At 43.1% G+C, this 16,774-nt stretch overlaps 1 protein-coding gene across 1 annotated transcript; it reads right to left on the bottom strand.

The window, feature by feature from the left end:
• Window positions 1–3,199: 3,199 nt before the first annotated feature.
• LOC104377376 (uncharacterized) lies at window positions 3,200–7,956 on the bottom strand. Its single transcript, XM_009984162.2, has 4 exons — window positions 7,884–7,956; window positions 5,428–6,057; window positions 3,569–3,670; window positions 3,200–3,486 (listed from the first exon to the last, which is right to left on the bottom strand). The coding sequence occupies exons 1-4, from the start codon at window positions 7,954–7,956 to the stop codon at window positions 3,200–3,202; spliced, it is 1,092 nt and encodes a 363-aa protein (XP_009982464.2).
• Between the last annotated feature and the right edge of the window lie 8,818 nt (window positions 7,957–16,774).

Here is a 16,774-nt window from a genome sequence, read left to right as displayed (position 1 = left end):
TGCTAGGTGTTTTTACAAAAAAATCCAAAAGCTTAAGGGAAAAGAAAAAAATCATTTTGGGACTGAAGCCGCAAGATATAAGCAGAGTCACAGAAGTTAATCACAGAAGATGGAGATGGAGGAAAACATCAAACCCTCACCTCTAACAGGCCTTGAGCAAGCTATTCAGTTTGTCAAGAAAAGCAGCGCTAAAGCAGTGGGAACATTTCTATTTACAAATACATTCCTCACTGGTGCCAACATCCTGAGCTACCATAACTTAAAATGGAATGGAAATAGATAAATGTGATTTTAGACTCTCACTTCCTTCATATGGCTAAAATCAGGATGTTTTAATAGACTTTTCCTTCAGAAAGCAGACTGTAGAAAAGGACTGTATTTTCCTGCCTGCAGAACTCCAATATTTTAAGCATGGAATGAATTCTAGCCCTTTCCTTGCATTCAGATACTTGGTTTGGTTGGTTGGTTGTTTTTTAACATGCTTGAGATACTAAATCTCGCATCTCCTCCAGATTACATTTCACTTGTCTACACATTGAACAGTCCCCAGCGAACACACCTGCACAGACCACAGACTCAAAGTTCACCAGGAGAGCATCTGTAGTATCCTCTTATATATATGTGGTCACCGCAAAGCTCTCCAGCATCCCTGGCAGGCTATCAGATATTGCCCCGCAGACCCTTTTAGATCATTGCAAGAGCAACAGAAGGAAGAAAAAGAGGCAGGAAGCATTCCGGATATGTTCCGACACGGTCAAGAAGCCCTTAAGCCTCACTCCACCTAGGAATAGGTGTATTTTTAGCAACGGTGTTTTTCAGAAGCACTTAAGTGCTTGGGAAGATAGGAGGAGAAAGACTTCTGTCTTCCACTTTCACTTACTTAGAAGGAGAGGTAACCCAAAAATAGGAAGCATGATGGTTTCTTGTGCTGCTCTACATCAACACTTCCCCAGTCCCCAGTACATCTGCAGTTCAGAGGTATTTCAGGACTTGATTATCTTCAGGTTCAAATGGGACCAAACGCATTAGAGAACACCAACATAAAAGGATGTAGCTCACCTTAGGTTTGCTACAAACTGCTCCTGAGCCTGCCAGCTATGAACAGAAACATCACATACAAACTCCCTCCCCACAGGCGAAAAATCCTACCCAAGCCCTCAAATAAGAGATCCCACTTACCTGGTCTAATGCGCAGAATTGGCAGACTTAGCTATGTCTTCTTTTTCAGGAGTATCCAAAGACAGAAACATACAGAGATGCCTAGATGCAGGGAAAGGGGAAGACAGAAGGAGCAAAGCAGAAGGAGCCAGGGAAGGCACATACATTACAGTAACTGAACTCCAGTTCAGGTATCAAAACCTGAGCACTGGTGCTCTTTTATAAAGGACAGAAGCTCACCAAAGATTAATTTCTAACAAAAATGCAAAGTTTTAATACTGAACATCTTAAAAAACACTAAAATACAAACTTTAACCATTGCTTTGAAGAGGGGATTCTGTCTCTAAGCAAAATGAAATTAAACATCCAAGAAATTATGAACAATACCCCAGAGTTTCCATAGAATGTTAGCAACTCTTATTGGAGCACTTAAGTCTAGAGCCACACGACTGACACGCTCAACTGACGGCAAACACATCCCAAACATTTCAGTACAAGTCCACACTGGAGAAATACCCTTTAAGGCCTCTCAATTTGGCTTAAATGAATACCGACTGAGTTAAGACTAATACAAAACCCTACATAAGAACCAGTGTGTGATATGCAGTCTGTACTCACACACACAGAAAGAGTCATAGCCGATCCCACAGAGTTTTATCTTTGGGCCGGAATCTGACATCATTGCACTGTCACCAACAAGACAACTTGTTAAGTAGTGTTTCCTATTCTTTAAATCTAAATCTTATTTTATTAATTACTAACAGTGCATCCTTTTAACAAGGCATCATAAAAAAATTCCACAAAGCCAACAACCCATAAACACAATGTCAGTTCAAGGGAAAGACTGGCATAGGCACAAGCCCCAAAGTTTCTTTATCCCAGCAGCTGTGCAAAGCTTTTTTGCACTTTTGAAGCTCAAAGGCTCTGACATGGCTACTAGCCTGTGTCACTGGCAGAAACAAAGAGGTAGAAAGGATTCACACTCCTTAAAACTCTGCAATCAACTAGCCTTAAAAAAAAAAAAAAAAGTCAGAGTCCCGCAGGAACGGGGGGGGGGGGGGGAATAAAACAATTGAAAAAATTTTCCCCCTGCAGACTTCACAAGATGGTGCACCTGAGCTTCCAGTGTTCCTTCCCAAACGGGAATTATTTACCCCAGCACTACCCCCAGTGAACTAATATGTAACAGTCAACAACACGTAACAAATAGGATATGAGAGAATATCTAAAAACAGACTCAAATCAGTTCGGCTTTGAAAAAAAGAACAAGTGTCCTATAAACCAATCTGGCTTTTCCTCATAAACTCTTAGTAGGCAAGGCAGACCTGAATGGTGGTATTTTGTTGTTTTGTTTCTGTTCTTTTTTTTTTTTGGAGGGGAGGTTGGTTGGTTGTTTTAAACAAAAAACAGAAATTTTTTTCATCGTTTTAGTAGTGATGCTTGCCTAAGGATCAGCTAAGGTCACCTAATTTAAAGCCTTCCTGAATGAAGGCAGCTTTTGCAAATGGATGCTGGGAATAGAGGTGCAGTTAAATTTCACTTTTACACAAGCTTGTTGTTCACCTCTGTATACACATCAGACTTAACAGGAGTTGCTTAAAGCATCCTGATGATTTTATCATTACCTTCAGCTCATTACGAGAGGTCCAATTGCCCAAGTACATATTAAAGACATCAGGTAGAAAAATATGCTTAAGTTTTATGCTTTATCTTATGTATGGACGTTGCACTTAACTATACTCAGGTGATAAAGATCTCTTGAGCTGCCTTGACAAAATACATCACTGGCCAAAATGTCGGCATGCCTCAACAGCACATGGGCAGTGGATTTGATCAACTGCTGTTTGCCGATGCATCCGAGGCATGTTATCTTTCCAAGACTGAGTGTATGGTCAGCATCTTCACAGGCACTACAATTTCAACATTATAACACAGAGATCACATGTTTGAGCGAGAAAACAGTACAAAACAGTAGTCACGTTCCTTTACATTGGATACATTCACAGCACAAAGGTGATCAAGCTCTAGAAGCAGCAGGATATTAAGGGGTTGGGATCTGAGTAGCAGGCAGATTTCCAGGAGCAGATGACTGGGATAAGCGACTAGCATTTTCAGGGAGGAGACTGCTAGGATTGCGAAGGGGAAAAGAAAGAGACGCCGCTGCAGCTGCCTGACGTCCTAGCAGAAGTCCTAAGCTATAGACGTTTGCATTAATGAGATCATTGCCTGGGAGGAGTATATTCAGTTGTCTCTGAATTTCTTGCAGGACCTGCAGCTGACTCTGCTGATTCAGAAGCAGCATATCCATATTTTCCCTCATTTTCTTCACTGTACAAAGAGAAGAGACTGTTAATGCTTGCTATCTAAAACAACTGGGTGTGGCAATTTAGAAGCCTAATTTTATACTTACACTCTTCAAGAACAAGATTCAAGTCACCTGGCTCACGTTTCTCTGCACCACACCTTCCCCCTTCTTTATGATGCAGAGATGTAAATTTAGAATGGTTTGCATCTAAAAGGAAGACAGTGTAAACCAAGAGCCCACTTTATCACCAGTTGCTAGGTCAGCATTTTCAAAAGCTTCCACGGAAGGAAAAGGCAGCTCAGTAACAACCCTTCCTCTCGCCCACGTTTTAAACTTAAAACTTCATTCAAGTCACATATTGGCCCAAACTAAGCCAAACCAGAACAAAGGCCAGGCAAATGTAGATCCCTGAAACATTACAGACTTGGGGTTTATCACAGTCAAGATACCTTCCTCCTGCTTTTCCCATACCTTTTTTTTTTTGGGGGGGGGGGGGCGGGGCTAGGAAGCAAAGCTGGATTGAGGGAGCTGCGAAGGAATAGGTCAACTCAGATTTAGTAAAAAAGTAAGTTATAAATATGCACATTTCTTCTTTCAAATTATACCAGATACACAAAACAAGTTTCATTCCTAATCCACACATTGCAAGGCCAATGTGGCATATGTTTGATCATAAAAGCAATTCTATTACAGAGCTTCAATCACAACGATGCAGTAGCCAACAGTTTCTCCAGAATAAGTTTGCACACTTTCTTTTGGAGCAGGTACAGCGTTAGGCTGATCTGATATTAATTACTGGCCAACTGCCAGGGTAAAAATGAGAATATGTTTGGGGTTTTTTTTCTTACGAATTATAAACTCTTACATCTAAAAAAATATTAAAAGCCCTCGGGGGGGGGGGGGGGGAGGGAGGGAATAAAAAAAGCAAACATTAGGAGTGTAAGGTCCCATCTTTAGAGTTCATTAGCAGAGTTACTAGGCCATCTCTCTGTATCTATGGACTGAGTGGTCTTAAACCCTACATTAGGAATTCAGTTTTGCCATTTCACTCTAACTACATTATTATTCATTATTATTTCCATTGTTAAGATGAAAGGCTCTCCTGCTTAGAAATTTTTTTTCAGGAGGAAAAACAAAATAAAACCAATTAAAAGAAAAACACAAAAAAACTCACACACAAAACACCTTCTACTCATACGGCCTCATGTTTTAATTGCCCTGCTGTTACATGATCTGGTGGCCAAGACCCCAAAACCCGGAATAATTCTATAGGAGGCTAGGCAAGACTCAAGACTAAAAATTAAAACATTTTTGACCAAGTATAAAGCCACTGCCCATGTAAAGGTACAACAACAGAAAAAAAAAAAAAAACCACAATGTCTGTTTTTATCTCAAGAGTTTCTGGTCATTACAAGAACATGGAATATTGCAAACTCCAGAAAACTCCCTACTTTAAACAGTTTGCCTGACAGCTTGTGCTATGCTAAGAGTATTACAGAGGGATGGCCAACAGAGACTTCCCACTGCAGATGACAAAAAGCTGGTCATGTAATACCCACATGTAACAAAAATTAGCTGCTAGAGATTACCAAGACCTTGATTCACAGTCTAAAACCCTTCCACTTCCCTAAGCTCAGTATTTTGTTGGCTGAGCAATTCTGAAGATCTAGGGCTAGACATCAGGCAACACTACGAAGGAGGAATTAGTGGGATCTGAGAGCTTTGCAGCCTTCATGGCAAAGCCTAAATTTCAGCTTTGGCATTTTCAAGGCACTTCTCCAAATGGCAGAGATAAATATATTATACAGGAAGAAAAACAAACAAACAAACCCACCAACCCAAACAAACCTCCCCCATTCATACCCACAGCAAGGAGGGGGAAGTGTTTAGAAACAAAGGGAGACGACAGTATCTGTGAGTCTGTACAGCTTGAAATAAAACTCAACAGATCTTAACTCAGTTACCTGCTGTGTGCTCACTGGGTCTCTCTCTCAAATGAATCTGTTGATGATCGATGAAGTTTGAGCACAGACAGAAGCTATTTCCACACTTGGTACACCTACAGGGCTTCTCATCTGTATGGACTCCCTGATGCTGGAAGAGAGCTGCGCTTTCACTGAAGCTTTTCCTACACATGGTGCAGAAAGAGCCTTTCTTTTTCACATGGGTTTTGCGATGAGCAATAAGGCTTGAGGGATGACTAAAGCTTTTATCACATTCCTTGCACTTGTAAGGCCTCTCCCCCGTATGGGTTCTCTGGTGCACCACCAGGTTGGCCTTCCTGCTAAAGCTCTTCCCACATTCTTCACACTCAAACGCTTTTTCTCTTGTGTGGGTTTGCAGGTGATTCAGGAGCATGGTGCTTCCCTTTAAGCTCTTCCCACATTCTGTACACTTGAAGGGTTTCTGACCATCAGCGATGACGGCGAGTTTCCTGGAGGCTCCTTTTTGGTGAGGGGGTTTATTACGGGCTGCCCCACAGCTTAAGCTGTGGGCTTCAGGTAGCTGAAGCAGTAGTGAAGCAGTAGTGAAGTCTTTCTTAAGGTTCCCCGGAATGCCCCTCTCTTCCTCATTGTCACTCAAAATGCAGTCCCCTGATGGAGTAAGAGAGCAATCTGTCACTCCTCCTTCCCTGAGACAGATAAGCTGCTCCTTGTGGAATAACTGAATTTCTCAGGCCTAACATCGACTTGCACCAGATTCCCCTTTTCCAAAGAGGAAGGGAAATGACAGAAGACTGAGGCAAGAAGACAAAGAAAATAAAAAGTGGCACAGGGAAGGAGAGAGAGGTAAGAAACCTACCTCTTCTCTTCCTTCCCCTCCCCATTTCCTTGTTCTTCCTCCCCTCAGGGAATGTCAAAAGATGACTGCCAAAACGAAGGAAGGAAAAGGAAGATTCTGAAACATGTTACCCATAAAAAAAAAAAAAAATCTACTTCTAGCTATTTGTTCCTGCAGACTTTGCTCAAAAGCCTTCCAAACCTACTAAATTAGTATTAAAACTCTGTTTCAAAACGCTGTGCGTCTGGGTGGGAATGGCTCAACACAAAAAAGTCTCCTTAATCTTCATTAGGCAAAATCAACAGGGAGGTTTAGGTTGTTTCTAACTTGTGTTACTTAGTATTTACTGAAAAAATTTTAATTACTTCTTTTACAGGTTGGCACATCAGGTGTTTTTTTTCCCCCCAATTATCACAAGAACAGGTATAATTATTATAGGGATACTGCATATTCATGCATCAGAAGTCAAAGGAGTTAAATCTTTATTGATTAAAAAAATTATCTAATTGCCAATTAACTATTACTATGTCTTTCATATCTTGATCTAGCATGACACCTATTTTTCTTGTAGAGACAAGATAAATAAACTGCTTTCCGAGGAAGTTCACAGGAAACATTCAAACATGGCCCCTTCTTTCCTAAAGAATGCAACCTATGTATTTCACAAATCACTATGTATCATCACACACCCCACTGTAAGCTTTGTTTGTGTTACTCTGCTGACTAAATTTTATAGTTACATTAGTTCAGCATTAACAGAATTGTATCACCAGACGCGCACTTATCAAAGCTTGATTTTTGCAAGCATCTTAAGATGTTTACTATTAATTCAAATAGAGGACTTAGCCGTAAGTATCTCTGATCTAACATTAAAATATCCAGTTACTCACGCTACATATACTTCCATTTAACACATCAAGATTGACAATTCCACTAACAAAAACCCAGGCTTTCCACATTCAAGGTAAAATTGCAGTACAATTTCAGTCCTACCTCTATGACACCAAAGAATATAATTGTTAAGTAACACGCCCTTGACAAAACGCACTCTATTTACATAGCCACAACCGCCAAGATCTAAATACCAGCAATAAAAGAAAAACACACATACTGGGGGAGCGAGACTCCTCTTACATCAAGGAATTACACCTAAGAGGTAGCTTTCTCCCAGAGGGATGAAGACTCCTTCTCACAGGAGCAAGTCATTCCCTCATTCTACAGCCACGTGGCTGATTATTCCCAGAGGCTTATGCAGAGACCTCAGGTCTGTAACAGTGAAATGAGAACTGAACAACTCTCTGTTCCCATCCAGAGTTGGGGAGTCACGCATTTCAGACGCAGCTGCACAACTCCCTCAGACCCTGCCCACCCACGAAAAACCCCAAAAAAGATAAGTGTGCTAGCTTTCCTTCACTCCAAATGAACTGGATTGTCTTCTTTTAAAACAGCTACTAGAAACTCACAACAGAAAGAAACACAAACCACCACTGACCACCTTGCCCCAGCCTAGCATTCCATACCATCCTAGCAACGCAGAAGAGAGCAGCCATCTAAGAAGAAGGAAGGCAACACCCCCAGTACCACCTGGTGGAGCCTCAAGCTTCTCTCTAGGATTTAAATAGCAGAGTTTACATCTCACCCGTACGTCCCGCAGTATCACTTTTCCGAGGCTCCTGGAAAACAGAACATACAGACTCTGTTTCTGGCTCCATCTAGAAGAGAGGAAGAGAGACCTGGAGGGTGAAACCTTCCCTACACAGAGGGGAGGAGAAGGGGAGGGGGCAAACCCAGGTGCAGTGCATTTTGGCACTACCCACAGGCTGCCTAAAAGGGGCACCTAACACCACCTAAACGGAGAGATGACAGCTCACTAAAAAGACCCGAAGTTTGGTGGCTTGCAAGCTGGAGAGCTTAATCAAGAGACCAGCGCAGCAAAAAGCAGCATTATCCAACCTCGGCCTCCCTTATGACACCAGGAAGCCGTGCCTGAGCGCTGCGCCGCCTCCTGGCACAGGATCCCGCACCTCAGCCTCCATCCTCGTGCTTCTTCCCAACTTTTAGTACACCCCCGCCGTAGCGGCTTCCCCCTTCCCTCCGCAGCTGCTCCACCCCTCTCCGAAGGCCTCCGAGCAGCACCTCCGGCCACCCCAGGCCTGCTTCTGGGCTGCTGAGCGAGCCCGGCCGCCTGAACAGGAGCTGCCGCGGGCTCGCCCCTTCCCTCCTGCGGGCGCCCTGGCCGGCTGCCTCGGCAGGGGCTCGGGCTTTGCGCCTCGCCGGGCTTGCTGCTGGCTCCCCCTGGCGAACGGAGGGCACCAACTGGCACCGGGCGAGCGGCGCGGCCCGCACCGGGCCTCCTGCACGGGGTCGGCCGGCCGGAGGCGGTGGGGGAGCCGCAGGGCAGCGGGCGCGGGCCCGGCCCTAGGGCGCGGGTCGCCGTGGCTGCGCTTCTCCCGGCAGCTGCGGGGCCGCTTCCCCCGGCGCTCGCCTCCCGGGCAGGGCTGCCGATGCCCCTCCCTGCGCCCGCCGAGCCGCCCGGGGCCCGCGGGGAGCCCTGCCCCGGCGGCGCGGCCGGCGGGCACGGAGCCGCTGGCTGCGCTGCGGGTGGGGGTTACCGGCCGCACCCCGGGCACAGCTCGGGTGCGCCCTTCGTGTCGGTACCCCTTAAAGATACGGCGGGGGCTTTCCCTTGGTAGCCGCACGATGGGAGCTGAGTGCTCTGTGGTGACTCGGTGGGTCCGTTACCTCCGCTCCGGCAGTGCTCCCTTGTGGGGTCCCCCAGCCCTCACCGCGGGGCTGCTGTCGGAGGGGACTGGTTTTGTCGTCACCTGCACAGCACGGAGTATAAGCGAGGGCCTGCCACCCCGCTGAAGATGGACGGTGCTGCCCTAGTAGAAGCGCTGGCTTTTTTCCGTGGGTTTTTGTGCCGGGTGGGGTGCAGCTTGGCAAGGCGAGGAAGGCAGCCGGTAAAAGAGGAAGACCCGACCTGTCGCAATGGAGAACACGCACCAGCTGCCGTGGCAAAGAGGGCCCTGAAACTCAAGAACTCAGAATCCAAAGACAGACGGACAGATGGACATGGTGGTCACCCTTTCACCTGGAGCTTCAGGAGTTAACCACTGGGCAGGACTCTCTGGGAGGTGGTTTAGTCCCCATCTCTGGATGTGTTTAAGAATAGGGTGGATGATCTACTTGAGGATATGGTTTAATGGGGATTAGGGATGGTTGGACTCGATGATCTCTAAGGTCTTTTCCAACCTAGAAATCTATGAATCTATGAATAAATCAGGGCATTCCCGCTCCTCTCCCCTGCCCTCAGCTCCCTCACCAGGAGGCAGGAGCAGGGGATGAGGAGATAGGCTGGACGGCATCACTGTCCTTTACTGAGTGCTGTGCTCTGCACCCTTCTCCGAGATCTGTGAATTTGTCACACCTCCCCAACAGCACACACTTCCTCCAAAACACGCCTGGATGGGCAGTGGTTTACGGACTTACACGTGCCGCAGGCTGGGAGCAGAGAAGGGCAGGAAAAGCAACTCTCTGGCTCTGCTCCTTCCCTTCCCATGTTCTCTGGGTAGGGAGCTTCATCCGCAGTTTTTCCACAAGCTGGCCTTTTCCATAGCTTAAATTTTCCCATAGCTCTACTTCCTCGTTTTATCCAGAGACGTCCTCAGTTCTTTTTCACTGACCTTCATTTCCATACCATGCGCACACAGATCAAAAGCTCAGCCAACAAGGTGGGCTGCCTCTTTCCATTCGAATATGGAAACAAAATATTCTCCTTATGCACATTATAACAGACTATTCTGTTTGCTTTTGACTTTTTTGTTCATTTCCAAAAGATGGTTAAATTCTGTCAAAGCTGATATATTTAAAAGAAGTGTTTCAGTTTTGTTAAAACAGTTTCTAGAAAAAGAAATACTTGCTGTAAAAACTCTCTTTGTAATTATATCTGAGTCAAATATAATTGCATAACTCTAAAAATAAGTTAAAATGTAAAATATTATTGTATTTCCTTGCAAAGGCCACAAGAGTTGAATGCTGCTCCCTTCCTACCACATCTCGTATCTCCCCTCATCTTCAGTGAAAAAATCAAGGAATTCTCCCAGGAATTCTGCCAATTCACGTTACTCTCGAGGCAGAGGTTCAGAGGAAGACTAAATCTTGCTGACAATCCTTTACTCCAGAGGAGCCTTTTCTTCTCTTACAGTTCCTCCTTCTTTCCTTCTGAAAGGCGAACACCTACTATGAGAGAAATAAAGCAGCCAGCGTGTAAATAGACATCATGACTGAGCTCTCAGAGAACCAACCCACGAGTGACCTGCAAATAATTATGGCCATAATAATCCTCCCAAGTACAACCACCACAGGCTCTGCTGCTGTAACCTACAAACTGTTGTATTTCTACCCACATAAAGCTTAGAACAACAGCAAGGGAAAGACCTGTGTATTTGCTCTTTGCTTACACAGAGCGTAAATAGAGAACTGAGACAAAACTGTGTTGCAACTCATTATCTTCCCCAATGAAAAGCCCAACTGGTTGCTCTTCCATCTCAGCAGTGTAGAGCTATTTGGACTGTGCAGGTGCCCAGGATCTCAGTGGCATCTGTCAGGTCACCAGAGGATAACAAATTTATCAGCTTGAGTATTATGTACAGTCCTTTCTTTCCTTAAATAAAGAAGCAGAAGTTATGGCCAAAATAATTTTTTTCCTCTCTTTAAAATTCAGTGGTTGTCTAATTTTAGCTGTAATGTACAGAAAAAAACAGCAGGTGGAGTTCTACCATTGTACTATGTGTTACATTGCTTCTTGGTGACCTTGTACTGGCCAGAGACACGAGTGTACTTTGGTATTGTACAAATACAAAATGAAACGGTGTTTCCTGCCACAAGCAACTTGCAGTATAGAGTAGCATTAACACAATTCCCTCAAATGGAAAGCACTTTCATATATAATAAACTCTGGCATGATTTATTGCATGTTTTCACCATTTCGTAATTGAATACGGCCCAAATTTCAGCTTTCCAAAATCATCCAGGACAAAAAAGGCTCACCACATTCCCAAGGAAACTAAGAAATTACACAAGGCACGGCTATACACAGTATGGCTATTTGAATAACTGAGGATGCCAAGAACGCTACTTAAAAACACTTGAAAAATTATAATGTATGAATAATTGGAAAAGCATCAAAGGAGTTTAAGATTAGGATTAAAGCATGATTCACCACATTTATTTTTACTCCATGCATTTCGGTTTTGGTAGTATACTGTAGATGCATTTTGGAGTTCGGCCAGCTCCCTGGTTTTGAGGATTTTCTTGTTTTTCAAGGAAGAATAATGAAGTGAATTTCTCAAATGCAAAGGATTTGATTTTTTTTTGTGATTGTAAACCGTGCTTACAGGATAGGGCAATTTATCATGGGAAGCACAGATTCAGGAAGACTTCAAAAGCCATGGTGAATATTGGCAGAACATAAACTCCAGTGGTGACGCTGGGGTGAAATGGCTAACATAACCCACGGAAGTGTAAACCAGGGAATACTGCATAAAACCAAAGAAACCCAAAATATTCACCCCATATTTGTTACTCAGGCAATTACTGCAGCAGTAACAGATTAGCTACTGGGTTTGAAGACAGAAATAATACAAAGAAGTTGCTTGGCACGTCTTAAGCAAGAAGTCAAACTATCACAGTCATCCTTTCTGCCCACCCAACCCCTTCCAAAGCCCTGTAGCACTTAATTTGCTAGTACGCCCCTAAAATCTATGGAAATACTAATAAATAAAGAATATCAGAGCCTTGCAGGCTTGATTAAACTTTAGTAGCAGGAAGAGGGTGAAAATGCAGAAAGATGGAAGTCCTACCTTTAAGAAACAAGGAGTGAGGCCGGAATATTGTGTGGCTACATGGGGGATTCTCATTTAAAAGCCTCGGGGAGCGTTCCCAGCACCAATGGACAGATAATTCCTTCTAGGAGCAAGTCCTGACCCACCAGAAACTTTGAGACAGCCAGTATGTGGGTTTTCTGTGTGGTACAACAGATGCAGGAGTTAATTTGACACACACACTCCGTAAATCAGTAGCACTTTATTAGTTTAAATAAGTAGACAAATTAATAAAAAGCCTTCCCCCAACAGGTCTAGTCATTAAACTTTGATTTAGCAAAAATTTAACAAGAAATATAACAGCAGATAACACTTGCGATAAGGACTAATTAGACTCGAAAGCAGAGATTTTCCATTTTAAATGGAAGCCACTTAAATGGCTTCAGAGGTATGAAAGAGGAACAATTTCAGAAGAGGGCATCTTTAGTGCACGTAGAAAATAATTCCGTTCCATCGCAAAACGGATGGAAAAGACTGATTTAATGTCCTCCAAATCTGCCACCACCTGGGCAATCTAGGAAACTGCGTTTCAGTCAAACGCGAGCAGACAGAGCTCTCGGTCTCACCAAAACTGGCAGGAAAAAAAAAAAAAAAAAAACCACAACACCAACAAAAAAAAACAACACCAAACACTGAAGCCATGGGATAATTCCAAAATGTCCCACCTGAAAAGCCAGAGGGTTCTGGAAACATTGGTAAATTCTGAAAAGCCGGGTAAGATTTCCCCTGGGTGGAAAGCATTAAATCAGGCACTTCAAAGGCATCTACAAATCATCCCATGTCCCAGGTAAATCTCAGTGGGACCTGGGGATCTAAAGCCTTTAGAATCCCTCAGCTTCTCAGCAGGGATGCACTCACATCCCACGCTTACCCCATATGTCTTGAGACCAGAATATAATTGGATTTATAAGCTGCATGAATAAAAGGAGCATGAAGACCAGAAAATGACTGCTTTGCTTTGCCAACCTCCCAGTAAAGAAGCCAGGAAATGGATTTAGAGTCAGGGTGAGCAAAAGAGCCTCTTCTGTTGTGCTTAGAGAAAGTGAATGAAAGGAGAATTATGGGAAACTACCACTGATTTTGGTGTAGCCATCATGATGACTCAGAAGACAAAGAATCACAGACGAGGTAGATGATAATGCAGTGTTGAAGCCACAGCCTGGCCCAACAAAGCTTTGATCTGAAATAGTGACTTATCTTCACTTGCACCTGCATACTACTGCATGTAACTTACCTGAAAAGTATGTGTTGTGACACATATATATATTAAAAAAATAGTATTGTGCTGTCAGCATTAATCCAGCAGATGCGTCCCTATTTTATGGCTGAAGTCCTAAGAAGGCCTGCTTCTCCAGATAATGTTTCTCAAAGTTTGCTCATTCCTAGGTAATCAATTTCTTCTGGCTGAACTGGGACCGAAATACAGGACAGAGAGGAAGTTCCTGCACTTAGTAGGTATTTAGAGACACTATACGAAGGTTGACTTTCACCACCCATTTCTTCTTTTTATTTAGTCAACAACAAGGAGGAGTAGGATTCAGTCCCAGGTTTTCCAGTGAAGACAGAAGCCCATAAATCGAAGTGCCACACGTCAGCTTAGTCAGTTGAACACACAGACCTGCCCACAGAACTACCGCTACACCACCCACCTGCACTCAGCTACATTAGAATCTGCTCGCAGTTTAGGTAAGACATCAGCTGAGGCATTTAGCAGGACTTACTGATGGGCAAATGTCAGTGCCGCGGCTCTGGGACTCGCTCTCCAGGACTATGGCATTATCGATAGATGCTACAAGTCTCACACATAGAAAAGGCACAGCTTGATACACCAATAATAACATTCATATCCATAAATGAGAGAAGTGTTTTGGGATGATCTCTCCAGGCTCTGTGCACCAGCGTCATTCCCTGCCCTGTCAGTGGTACCTTGTGTAAGTTCTGTAGTGCCAGAGCCACTCGTATTTAACCGTCTGCCATGCGTTGACTGTCATAGAATCATACAATGGTTTGGGTTCGAAGGGACCTTAAAGATCATCCAGTGCAACTAGAACTTAGTCTGCATTCCCCAGTCAGCTATTAGTAAAAATCACATTTCTTTACCTCCCAGGGAAGAGGTAACTTGTCTAAGATTGTCAATATAACTCGTCCAAGACGGTAAAGTGTTTTAGCTTCCACACAGTAAGGCTCCAGGTCCATATTCCAGCAGGGTGGAGCAGAGCAAGAACAAGGACAAGGATCCACAAAAACATGACCTAATGTATCTGGTGCAAAGTGTTCACTGCCTGTGAGATAAAAAATTAACTCATGAAGTTGCTCGTGACTTATGCAGTCATCCTGAGCTGCATAAGACGTCTACACAGCTGGCAACGTTTACTTAGCTACATCTGTCCATAACGGTATCAGCTAAACTCTGGATGTGAAAACTGAACCTAGGCACAAGAAAGACTTTAAATCATCAAGATTGCAGATGACAAGATTATCATTCTGTGGGAGACTCCACATTTCAAACAGCATGGGATGATACTGACTAAAATTAAACATTTTCCATTCCACCTTATGGTAAGGAGCAGGTGTCCCTGCTCCTCTGTGTGAAGTAGAAATTATGTGTCTGACACACGGTTTTGTTTAAAGAGAAGTAATCACTAATCCAAACAGATTTAAAGGCACAAGGTGGGCAGTGTCTCAGCTAGAGTGCCTTCTGCAGCAACAGATCCAAAACACTATGCACAGATGAGCAACACCTGTGTATAACCATGAAATACTACATCAGTAACTACCAAGCACAGCAGTTTCAGCAAACCAATACAGGGCAAGAGGTGGGTATGAATCCAGGACACAACTGAAGGTAACGGCAAAGTAGTAGCAGTAACCAGCTACTGCATCTGGACAGATAAGGCCATGCCAAAATAAAAAGAGCACTGAAAAAGCCTCACCCCTCACCTCACTTCAAAGTCCCAAAGGATTCAAGGCACCTAAGTCTACAGGGAACCAACAGGACATCTTCCAATTCTCCATCAACACAAACAAGAAAAGGGAAACCAGTTTGAAGATCATTATTCTTCACAATCTGTGAGACCTGGAGAGCCACAGCTGAATGTAGATGATGGCCACAAACCTGTGATGGATCATAGCCTGGGAACCATGGCAAACCACCACAGACTGGTACACATGACATGGTATGAATTGCTAAAAGGAAAGACAGAGGAATCTCCACAGCATTTCAAAGGAGGAGGAGAGGGAGGAAGAACTTGCAGACCTATCAAGAAGCCAATGTCTGTGACCCAGTCCTTCTGTAAGACTTTATCTTAATAACAAGACAGTTTGGTTTGGGAACTAGAAGGCTGCATGTTATTTATCAACATACCAGAGGACACGGAGCACTTGAAACAGGAGAGAGTCTGAGAAGAGAATGGTATGAAAGCACGAGCAGCCAGCCAAGTTGTTGTTAAGTATTTTCTTTGCGGTTCTGTTCTTTTTAACTAGAAATATTTTAATATTCGGGGTTTTTTTTTAAATCTGAGTGTAATTTTTTCCACGGTTAAACCTATTTAAATTACACATGAAGAGATGGCCATCCATTTTAAAGCCCAGATTTACAGTAACCTATAAAAATATTTTTGCTTGTATTACATTAAAAAATAAATTGAAGCATTGTCTATCTGTTGCCAAGGTCTTAAAGAAAATCAACCACAAACTAGACAATGTTAAAGCCAGAAAGCTGTTTCCCCTTCCAATCTGAATAATCATTAGGTGTGAGATTCACAATATAATTATCATCTCAGTTTCTTACGCTTTGTTTAATAAATATTTCAACTTTAAACATAAAGCATTTATTAGATCTGTTCATCGTAGTTCATTTGCAAGACAAATTGAAAATTCTAGTTTTTTTCTTTTCCACTATTCCCATTCCACAAGCATCTTGTCAAGTCTGGAATAAACAACAGAATTCTTTAATAAATAGGAAGAGTAATTTAACAGTTTACAAAATTAAGACATTGAAAATTTATATGGGTTAAATAAATAATTAAATGCATGTTAACTCACAGGATTATTTGTGTGTATATGTAGTGTGTTTTCCTCACTAACAAGAAAAGATTTTTTTTTTGTGAAAAGATTACTCTTAGTTCAAAATTTCTGAATGTTCAGCAATCAATGAGAATCAATCTTTCCTTTAGGGAAGAAAACCCTTAAAAAGTATGCCTACAAAATATGATTAACATTGCTTACTTAATTCAAATTTGCTCACTTGGTGATTTAAACTATGATTAAAATCCTTATTATAAATTATTTTGGTATGAACTAAACTACTATAAATTATTCACATCAAACCATCCTGCTGTCACCCTCCAGCCTTTTATTGCTGTTATTCTGATGATGCTCACCTCTGTGAGTATTATGTTTCAAAGCTTTTAGCAATGCATCCCTGGCCATCTTCCCAGCTTCTCCTTACCCAGTGAGTGACTGGCTTCATTTCCATTTCCTTCAGCAATGCCACACCAAAGATATGGAAGTACTTCTTCCAAGCAACAGAAAAATACCTATTGCCAAACAACTATAGGTCCTCTTTCTTTTTCATACCCACTTCCTTTGTACCTCCATCCTCTGTGAGGTTGATGCTGTCCTAGGATTAGCATCTTCTTTTGCT

The sequence above is a fragment of the Tauraco erythrolophus genome, chromosome 4, assembly GCF_009769465.1.
Source record: "Tauraco erythrolophus isolate bTauEry1 chromosome 4, bTauEry1.pri, whole genome shotgun sequence".
Classification (NCBI taxonomy): domain Eukaryota; kingdom Metazoa; phylum Chordata; class Aves; order Musophagiformes; family Musophagidae; genus Tauraco; species Tauraco erythrolophus.
Note: the sequence above shows the minus strand (reverse complement) of the source record. Positions and strands in the feature narration are given on the sequence as shown.

Excerpts from the sequence above, each read along its gene's own strand:
- LOC104377376 (XM_009984162.2), bottom strand. The coding sequence starts at position 7,956 with ATGGAGCCAGAAACAGAGTCTGTATGTTCTGTTTTCCAGGAGCCTCGG. Across the intron at positions 6,058-7,883 it reads TGATACTGCGGGACGTACGG|GGGACTGCATTTTGAGTGAC; the intron begins GTGAGATGTAAA and ends TTACTCCATCAG. Across the intron at positions 3,671-5,427 it reads ACCCAGTGAGCACACAGCAG|ATGCAAACCATTCTAAATTT; the intron begins GTAACTGAGTTA and ends TCTTCCTTTTAG.